Below are 10731 nucleotides of genomic sequence, written 5' to 3'. Positions count from 1 at the left end.
ATCCAGCTCACTAAAGACTATTGCACTGCATTTTTTTTTTTCAGATAGTGAAATTAGACTTGTTAAATAGTACACAGATAAATAGTATCTACTGAGAGAGTGAGAGTGAGAAAGAGAGGAGTAGAGATGAAGGGATATCATTTTATGTACAAAGAGAAAAAAATATATACATATTTCATGTAATACACTGCCTACATACACTGATGAGCCAAAAGATTATGACCACTCACAGGTGAACCGAATAACGTTGAGCATCTCCAAGCAAGGGCACATGTCAAGGTCTGGGTAGATTAGATGGTAAACCAACAATCAGTTCTCATAGTCAACTTGTTGGAAGCAGGAGAAATGGGCAGGAGTAAAGACCTGAGCAACTTTGACAAGGGCCAAATTGTTATGGCCAGACGACTGGGTCAGAGCATCTCTGAAACGGCAAGGCTTGTAGGGTGCTCCCAGTCAGCAGTGGTGAGTACCTACCAAAAGTGGTCCAAGGAGGGACAAACCACAAACCTGTGACAGGGTGTTGGGCGCCCAAGGCTCATCAGTGTGCGAGGGCAACGAAGGCTATCCCGTCTAGTCCGAAACCGACAGAAGATCTACTATGGCACAAGTCACAACACACAGTGCATCGCACCCTGCTGCGTATGGGGCTGTGTAGCCGCAGACCGATCAGAGTGATCATGATGATCCCTGTCCACCGTTGAAAGCGCCTACAATGGGCACGCAAGTGTCGGAACTGGACCTTGGAGCAGTGGAAGAGAAGCACCTGGTCCGATGAGTCCTGTTTTCTTTTAGATCATGTGGATGGCCAAGTACATGTGCACCGTTTACCTGGGGAACTGATGACACCAGGATGTGCTGTGGGAAGACAACAAGCCGGTGGAGGGAGTGTGATGCTCTGGGCAATGTTCTGCTGGAAAACCCTGGGTCCGGCCATTCATGTGGATGTCAATTTGACACATGCCACCTACCTAAACATTGTTGCAGACCAGGTACCTCCCTCCATGGCAAAGGTATTCCCTGATGGCAGTGGCCTCTTTCAGCAGGATAATGCCTCCTGCCACACTGCACACATTGTTCGGGAATGGTTTGAGGAACATGATAAAGTGTTCAAGATGTTGCCCTGGCCTCCAAATTCTCCAGATCTCAATCCGATTGAGCATCTGTGGGATGTGCTGGACCAACAAGTCCAATCCACAGCGGCTCCACGACGCAACTTACAGGACTTGAAGGATCTGCTGCTAATGTTTTGGTGCCAGATACCACAGGACACCTTCAGGGGTCTTGTAGAGTCCATGCCTTGGCGGGTCGGCGCTGTTTTGGCAACACACGGAGGCCCAACAACATATTAGGCAGGTGGTCATAATGTTTTGGCCCATCAGTGTATTTTCCTTTAAAATAGAACTCTAATATAAACACAAATCAACAGTAGATGAGTTATTTATGTATAGATTCTTTAATGTTTCAAGAAATGGAGTGCAGAAGCAGCACTATAGACTAAGACTGGACTCTTGGTGTGGGGAACAGAGAATGTATGTTATGAGCACGCAAAGCACGTGGCCTTACAGCCTCTACAGTGCCCTGCACCTGATGGAGTCTGCAGATCATTTGATTGATATTTGCCTGATGCACTATGTGGCAGTTTGTGCCAGACTGAGGCCACCACTCAAGATAGTGCTGTACAACAGCAAACGCTGACGAATCTCTTGATTTCAGTTAAAGAATGAGCATTCTTTATTTGTTTGTGTCTCTATTTCACACATGCAGTTTCTTGTTTCGTATTATTCTAGTATGTTGTTGAACCTAAGTGTTAACAGCAGGCTAGACTCTAAGATTTTAATGGTTGCACATTTGATGTAATGGTTCGACACTTATTTTACAGAGGAAAGGCTCCTGAAGAAAAAGACACACAGAGCTCGCCCTATTTGTCTCTCTTAGAAGTAATTTCTGGAGTGTAATTCAGATTGAATACTTCTGTCTGTGTCTATGTTTTCATAGCATTTAAGAAACTGAAATCTGACCTCTCTCCTCAAGTATGAAAGCATAACATGCCACAGTGACATAAGTCGCTGGCCTTTGTTATACACAGCTATGCTCATAAATGTTGAGAAACACTACACGTAGAATAGATTTAAGATTGGTGATTTGACTTTGAACAGGAGGATGGTGTCAGGGTTACATCCATAATTTAAAAGAATTTAAAAACTGTATAAATGTCCCAGGTATTTTTCGAATGTATCAACTTTGAATTCTGTAATGATAATGCATACAAGAAAGAGTATTTTTGTCTCTGTTTTTCCTGCTAAAAAATCACTATATCAATTATTGGACCAGGAAACCTTCATACAGTAATGATGGTGATTTTGCTGATTTTCTTCAACTTTCAGTGTTGTGATTTGCATTGTGTCTATATGGTAAATAGAATTTTCAGTAAATATTCATTAAATACTTTTTTCATTTAGTGGTATACACTTCAAACGAATTTGACTGGTAATTTATTAAAATAAATTCTTCTCTCTGAGATGTTGTAAGAGTGTATATGTGTGTATGTCTCTGTTTTAGAGATTAGAAGTGTGCCAACTTGTTTGCCGCTTACAATGACCAGGCAGTGGAGAGCGTTCAGTTGAACGACATCATGATCACTCTTGGTACCCTCTAGTGGTCAAAATCGATACTGTGGAGAAAAAGAATAGAGAATACTGAATTTGTTTTTAGATTTGTTTTTCCTCTTGAACAGGGCTTTTTTAAATATTGCTGTTTATGTTGTTCATCTATTATGGACCAAAGTTTGAAACATTGAGCTAGCTGTTACTAAATTTAGTGAGATCCATTTGGAAGTATGGTTTTTCTTATGGATGTACATACAGCACCTGATCATAGCTTGTTGATTCCTTAATCTGTGTTTATTTCCATACACTTTTCTGGTTTTATATTGATATTTCTTGTGGTGTTTTCTCTTTAGCAGCCTTTAGCTGATCTCACTGTAGTCCCACAGATATTTCATTGTATGTGCTTTTTCTGTCAACACTCCCATGTCACTTACACAGATCATGTGAGTAAATGAATGAATAAATGAAAGATAGTAGTACCAATTCAATTGATAAGTCTTTAATTCTTCTACATGAACATAATACATGACATATTGCTATTATCAAATTTGAACAAAAACATTAGTTTGTACACACTTCGTACATTTGTACACGTTTACTTCAAGAAAAATTTAAAATGCGCCTCTAGTTAACTGGGGGAAATTCTTTTCTTCCATGTATATCTCAAAAACAGACTCCCTTAAACTTTCCTGGTATCTGTTGTCCTTTCACTAATGTATAGACACATGGTTTGGCAGAGCAGTCAGTTACCAGTTTCAGGACTTCACCTTTTGAATTACTGAGCAGAGCCAGGTCAATGAGGCAGAGCCCTGTCATTTGAGGGACCTGGTATTTTTCTTTGATTGAGAAATAACATCAAATCTCTGGTGTTCCTCTCACAAAGCCCCCGGTTGTGCTGAATGTTCCACGGCCATTGCAGGGCGGGCACAGATCTGGATTGGGGCAGTTAATTGGGGGCATGTGATATGGGGGGAGGGGGGTTGGGATTCCCCCAGAAATTTTACACCTCTTTGCGCAGGGCCACCCGAATGCTGCCGAAGATCTTCCCTAGTGCCTCGAAGAGAGGGTCGCAGAAGGTGTGGATGCAGAGGGAGTAGATGCGGCTGAGGCACTGCGTCTCGATCAGGTAACTCTTTATGCAGGGCATGACGGCCCAGATGTGGCAGAAGGAGATGAGTGCGAACAGGAAGCCCCACAGCAGGGCGACCGGGATGCCGAAGATGGCCGACAGCACGCGGTAGCACCAGTACTTGGAGACGGTGAAGGTGGTGTAGCTGGCCTTCCACACTCCGTCCAAGCTGTGGGTCCCGTCTGGCTCGGCAATCACATCCTCAAAGTCCACCTTGGCAGGTTGGGGGGTTGTGGGTGGGGGGGAGTCACAGCGTAAGCAGGTGGCACGTTGACGTGTCAGTCGTGTTACAAATAGCATCATTAATGTGTATTATCAGTACACCGGATGATAAATCATTGCTAATGCTATTGTACTCTGGTTTTTACAAACAAGGACTTCAGTAATGGCCCCAATAAAACATTAAAACTCACAACACAACACAAACACAAACTCAATAAGCACAAACTCTGAACCTGCGCTACCTGGCAGTTTGAGGCACATTTGCAATATGTAAATATAGTACAGTACTATGGTGCCTTGTCTTTCAGTTTGCTCATGATTCCAGGTTACTCAATTCATGTGTAGAGACTACTCTAAAAACCTAAAGAAATGTTTGTCAGCAGTAAGATGCAAACTGTTCAACAAGCTATCCACCCTGGAATGAGAGATACAGCCCATGCTCCTTAATCTCTAGATCTAATAACACTTAGATTCCTCTCTCTCAGAGGTAGGACCACATTGTAGAGAGTAATGAAAGCTACAGTGCAAAGTTTTATTGTGTGGCTATCCTAGGGAAGTTGACTTGGTAGTAGTGGTCGTAGGTAAATAGTCATCCTTATGAAAAAAAATAATGTTTGTCAATACATTGTTAAATACAGAATCAAAAATATAATGTATTGTTAAATATATGTTGAAATATATGCCCAGGCTCCTGAGTGGTGTGAGTTACGTGTGGTCTGAGAGTGTGTTTCAAACACAGGATGAGTTTTAGAGCCCAAATCCACACCAGCCATGTCATTTGATGACAATGACCAGCAGCTGACATTGATGCAACAGATTTGGCTGGGCACAGGGGCGGTGGGTCAGCCACGGTCCATTCATTGCTCCAGTGTCAGCAACCTGGGACTCATGTTAATATCAGTGACTTAATCAGGAGGATCCACCTGTCCTCTTGCATTATTTGCCTCCTGTTGAGCTATGGGACTTTTAGTGTGAAAAAGAGCTGCAAGAGGCCTCTTGTGTGTATCAGAGAATTGTACATATCTTGCCTCACACTCCTACATGGGTTAAGTGGTTGCTGCTGCAGTGATGACAAGATTAAATGCATGATTGGAAACTATGAAAAAGTTGGATGAAAAATGAAAGAAATACTGTATATATACAGTATATTAATTATTTTATTACTTTTATACAATTTAATGCATTGCTGCAATCAGCTATTATGGTAGTTAGTGTTGAGAGTAAGTAAAAGCATCAGACAACAATGTTCCTTAATTGTTATATTAATGTAAGTAATTACATTAGCAATTTTCATCACTCATTGCTATTAGTCATTACTCTTTATAAGTAAGAATAATGAATGCGATGTGATACAGTATGTTCCTCCACCAAACCAAAATACAGAAATATTCAAATATTCTGTGCAGTTTCAGTCAATGAACTCTGGCCAGACTATCTCATACTCCATTGTATTTACTGGCAATGTGTAATCATTACAGCAATATGATGGATAATATATATTGCACCATTAAAACATTTGCAATGTTTGTTTCTTCTAGATAAATGCATATACAGTTCCTCTTGTAGTTCACTAAGACCTCATAAAAATACAACAGTCAAAATCATTTTTCAGAATTATTTACATTTTTAGATTCCTGGCCTTGAAATAACAGCTAACTAAATTGCTGCACTCAGTCATGTTTTATGTACTGTATAAATTATCTGTGGTGGTAAATTACATCTGCCAGCAAGTATTCAATACTTAATAGAAGAGTCACTCAAATTTTCAGGCAATCAGAACTGTTACCATAACAGTTTTATATGTACTGCTATGTATCACAATATTTGCATTTCAACCTTCATCTTGCAGAATCACATCCCAGAATAACTTATAAATTCCCCTAATTAATGCTAGGCAATAGTCAGAAATCAAACAAACCCCTCTGAAAACCGACACACCCTCTCCCCTCTTCCAGAAATAAAACGTCTATCTCTTGCTGTGGCAGCAGAGTTGGCCTTTGACTATTTTAGGAACTGTGCAACAGGACACAAGTTATTGCAATGTACAGGATGCATGATACTGGTTTGCAAGCCCTGTCTTTGATCTACAGAGTTGTTGAGTTAGTGGATCCGTGTGTTGGAAATGTTTGAGGAGGGTGTGCACATGGCTGTAATGCTGTACCTTGACCACGTCCTCATTTATCTGTTTTGGGTCCCTGTTGATCAGGTCGATCTCCTTGGTGTTGCTGTCTCTCAGGATCTTCTCCTCGTTCGTGTTGTACTGATCCGCCATGACGGTGCGGTGGTCCCGGTCCCGGTGCTGGGGCAGAGGGTTAGGGGTACGCGGTGTGATGGGGGAACTTTAGCGGAGTGGGACACAATGTAGAGTGGGACGCTGAGCAGCAGTCCTACAGGTCTGATCCTTTGCCGTCAGTGATGTCACTCCTGGAATGCTGGTGGGCAGCTGCCACAGCTGACAGCCGGAGCCCTCCAGTCGAATTGGGCATGGCTAGCACTCGCACACCCCCACACACATGCACGCACGCACACACACATTCCCCGTCCCCGCTGGCCCATCCCACGCACGGCTCATAACTCACACCGAGACCAAAAGTGTTCCTTAAGGGGGAAACCAAGGCCGTGTTAGATTTCACACAGGACCGCCATCTCAACCAGCTGTAATTGTATATGACTTTTCTTACTCTATTTTGTACATGACCCAGAATGGGTGCACCTATACAGAACCTTCCCAGTGCTCTCCAGATCACTCAGACTGCCCTGCAATATTGTGGTACTCAAATAACACAAAGCTCCAATAAATTTAATGTAAAGCGCTTAGTACTAACTGTGGTAAATAATATTTTCTGGATGTACAATTGTAAAGTGTAAACATACAAGCATACTGCACCTGCAATTTCTTTCTCAGTCATCTGAAATTGAATCATGTCCTTTTTGAGCCAAGGCCAGTGACGCAAATATCATGTTTTTGAAAGCTGTTATTGTCTGTTGGTGACTTTGCTGTTGTTGCAGTAGTTTAATTTTATTGTTTTTCACTGCACAGACAGTAACTGCAGGATAATGAGTTCAGCTGAATTAAATGGAAATTTTACAAGGTGACAAGGGATGTATTTAAACAGATTCAAAAACATGTGGCTTTCACACCCATGCATAACTGTTTACGGTGCAAAACTGAATATATTGGGTGTAAATTTCAGCACCAGCTCGATGACCATATGTACAGAGAATTTTCCTTAACACCAAATCCTGCATGAGTCACACTATAGAGGAAAATAAAGACACCCAGTGCCAGGATATAGAGATGAACTCCTTTATATCCTTTCCTGCCTAAACCTGAACTGACTAAGAGCATTCAGTAGCTTACATACATGAAAATTTACCTACCAGATTTATCCTTTTTGATAAAACATAGTGAACTTAGTGAATAAAGGTCTGTACAAAAATAAATAAATAAATAATAAAATCTCACAATATGTAACATTCAACAGCCTAACAAAAGTATAATATAGTATAAGGCAGTACTTGCTGGGAAAACAGTGAATAAATTCTGCACAACAAATGAAAATGGGAAAATTCAGCTCAACAGTTCAACAAAACAAACAGCCCTTTCAGCCTAAGGAAGGGAACTTATGCAAATATAAGCTTTTCCTGTCTAAATAAATCAGTAAATACATTAATCTTCCAGTCAAGCTCAATATGCCTGGTAGTCTGAAAACGTTAATTCTCTTTCTGTCTGTGGCATTCATCCAAAATGAGCCCAGGTTTTAGACAGGAGAGTATTCAAAACCTGACACCCAGAAACACTAAGCCCAACCAAATTCAAACCTGAATGCTATAAGGTGATTATAGGCCAGAACCGGCCTGAACCCGACGTGTTTCAATGGGTCCTGTTGGATTTGGGTCAGGTTTCACAAATTTGGTTGGTATGAATGCTAAAGCAGTTCAGACTGCAGCAGTCATTATAAAGTGTAATGAGTCATCAAGGTTCAGTTTCAGTTACTCTTCCACATATTACCATTCTTGTTTTTATTCATCATAGTAACTAAGGGATGGCTTTTCATTAAGAAAGGTAAGGGAAGGCTCCAGAAAGCCATGCTGGAATGCAGATGGCCAACCTGACATCTTGAGTTAGCTCCTCAGCCAGCTAATTTTCACCAATCACAGCCTGCTGTGTGGTAAGCGTAGTAAAATGGACTGTATTAATGATCTGTGCAGTGCTGGGATGATTTGTTACCGCTGGCTGAGAAGATATATCAGCAAACTCCAACAGGCTTTGTGAATGCATTGCAGTCCAATCACTTCAGTGTGGTTCTTGGCATACAGTGTGAGAACAAATACATACATTTAAAATAGGGAGGCAAAGAGCTATTACAACCTAGTGAGATTTTTCATCTTTACCCTGCTTTCATTAATTATATTAGATAGAATATATGTTCAATGTGCAGCCAATCCATTGTATACATAATTCACGTGTATTACAAAAGGAAAATCTACGTAACGATGCATTAACAGTGTGTTCTAAGGAGAGCTATGTATAAAATGAATCTATTCCATTGTGACCATTTCAGTGACTCCTTGGTATTTTAATGCTTTTTCTTTATTCTCACCCTCTTTGGAAAAAGCCATTACACATTACAGCTCTGAACTTGTATGTACTGTGCATGCACAGAGTATGTAATCATCCGATAGGCTGGCACAGTGACGGCTATTTTTCACACTACAGGTCCCATAGTGCAGCAGGACAGCAAACACCAGATGGAGAACAGGCACACCACTGTGACATCATCTGAGTGCTCAAGAGTTGTAGGATGCAGAACTGGGTCTGAGCTGCAACACTCAGTCTGCATTCACAATTAACGCATTAGCCAATTGACCCACCCACAATTCTATCGGTGAAGAAATAAAGCGCATCTTGAGTGTCCCCATCTGCCCTTTTACTATTTGTATGAAGAATCCATCACCGGGATTGATTGTAATAGATTATTTCCCTGAAGGTCTCAAAAGGAACGAGAAGGGCAGTCTAAATGATGAGTGCTGAAAAGCATTTTTGGCAAGAGATCCAGAGCTTCAGATTCGTCTTCACGGAGTGTGAAAGAAAGCGGCAAGATGGAGAGAAGCAGAAGGGTCAGGCAATGCATTACAAAGAGCTGGGAGGTTTGCAGCCCATCTAACGTTGACATTTCAAATGAATTAACTTTAGAGATTGGTAATGCTTCAGGATAGTAATGATTTTTGCCATTATTACATCATTTACATTATCATATACTGACTCTTCCTTCATATTGCAGCTGAATATGGTTGTGAATTATCCCTGGCATGTATACAGCCTAGTGCAAACACAATATGGCTGCCACCATAGTTGCAGGGCAGACCCTCACTGGAAGCGAGTGGCCAAGCCTATTGCCATACTTTTTAGGAAACTAGGTGGCAGCAAGTTGTGTGTCTGATTGGGTGGTTTCCTAGTGATGCTGTGACATGTATCACTTCCATAATTCCATGTTCCTTGTTATTGGCAACTGGATAAGCAGTAAATACGGCAAGTGGCATTGAGTCAATGCACAACCGACACAACCCTGTCAATGAGGGTGTCCATCCACAGTACATTCAAGCGTGTAGACCAATTCATATCCTCAGTTAAGTAGTCACCAAAAAAAGGCTGCAAAACATTTTCAGTTCAGAAGTCTGTACCTGTTTTCTTCTAATGGGAGGAGAGGGGTGCATGTACCACAGAATTATGCAACATCAAAAGCCTGTTGCTAAATTTCACTCCTTTATAACTTGATCCTAGCCAAAAACACTACCCATTCGCTCACACTCTCTCTCTAACCAGATTGTTGGGTATCTCTGTGGGGTATATACAGTAAGGCAAGTTAGCCAAGGTTGCATTTTATGGTAGTAGCCACCATGATGGCTTGGTAAGGTAATGCAATGCTAGTCTGACTCTCTGCAGAGCGAGTGCCTGATACAGGTCAGAGTGTACACGGGTGGGTGGGGACCAAACTAATTAGAGAAGCATTCACAGTGTGCTATTAGAAGGGATGGATTCTTGCCCTGTGGGAAGATAGAAATAGCATAGGGCAAAACATCTCAGACATGGTTGTGACTCCTGTTTAAATCAATGCTGGTGCAGACCCTTCCCACATTCTTGTAGACAGAAGTTTGAGACAAAACCACTTTTGTAAGAATTTGTTAGGCTACTCATGGAAACATGGAATGCTTTCTGACATCTGCCACCTCATGACTCACTAAAACAGCTCTTGGCAATCTGAACACATTACACATTCTTACTTAGAGCCTTCTAATGTCTGTTTCATTTTAACAACCTAATTGTTTACAATTTCGAACTAATATATCTTTCTACCCCATTTGTTCTGCAATTTGTTCTACTATGTGACCAAAGTATGAATGATTTAATGACACTTGGAAAAAGAAAAATGCTAATATCCACAGTATTAGAATATCTATAGGCTGGTTTTGTTTAAACCAGAAAAATTAGGCTCTAAAAGTGCTATTGTAGTGACAGCTATAGAGATATTTTTCAGGTCAGCCATTTGGCTCCCTCTCTTTTCCTTCAGAGTTTTTACCCATTTGCTCTCAAACATCAGGCAGACAGACTGACAACTGTGCCTCCTGCCTGACTCACACAAGGCCACAAATTGCATCCATCTGGCTGTCCCCCATGTCCCCAGTTGGCCACAAGTTATACATAGACTATACTAAGAGATCCAAAGTATTGTTGCTCTGAGGGAACAAGAAAACCTCCCTTAGTGTTAGATG

The 10731-nt window shown here is 41.3% G+C and overlaps 1 protein-coding gene across 1 annotated transcript; it reads right to left on the bottom strand.

The window, feature by feature from the left end:
• Positions 1 to 3229: 3229 nt before the first annotated feature.
• On the bottom strand, positions 3230 to 6434 carry LOC118781251 (caveolin-3-like). Its single transcript, XM_036534198.1, has 2 exons — positions 6119 to 6434; positions 3230 to 3948 (listed from the first exon to the last, which is right to left on the bottom strand). The coding sequence occupies exons 1-2, from the start codon at positions 6227 to 6229 to the stop codon at positions 3607 to 3609; spliced, it is 453 nt and encodes a 150-aa protein (XP_036390091.1). The 5' UTR covers positions 6230 to 6434; the 3' UTR covers positions 3230 to 3606.
• Between the last annotated feature and the right edge of the window lie 4297 nt (positions 6435 to 10731).

The sequence above is a fragment of the Megalops cyprinoides genome, chromosome 7 (assembly GCF_013368585.1).
Source record: "Megalops cyprinoides isolate fMegCyp1 chromosome 7, fMegCyp1.pri, whole genome shotgun sequence".
In the NCBI taxonomy this organism is placed as follows: domain Eukaryota; kingdom Metazoa; phylum Chordata; class Actinopteri; order Elopiformes; family Megalopidae; genus Megalops; species Megalops cyprinoides.
This window is presented reverse-complemented; position numbering and strand designations above follow the sequence as displayed.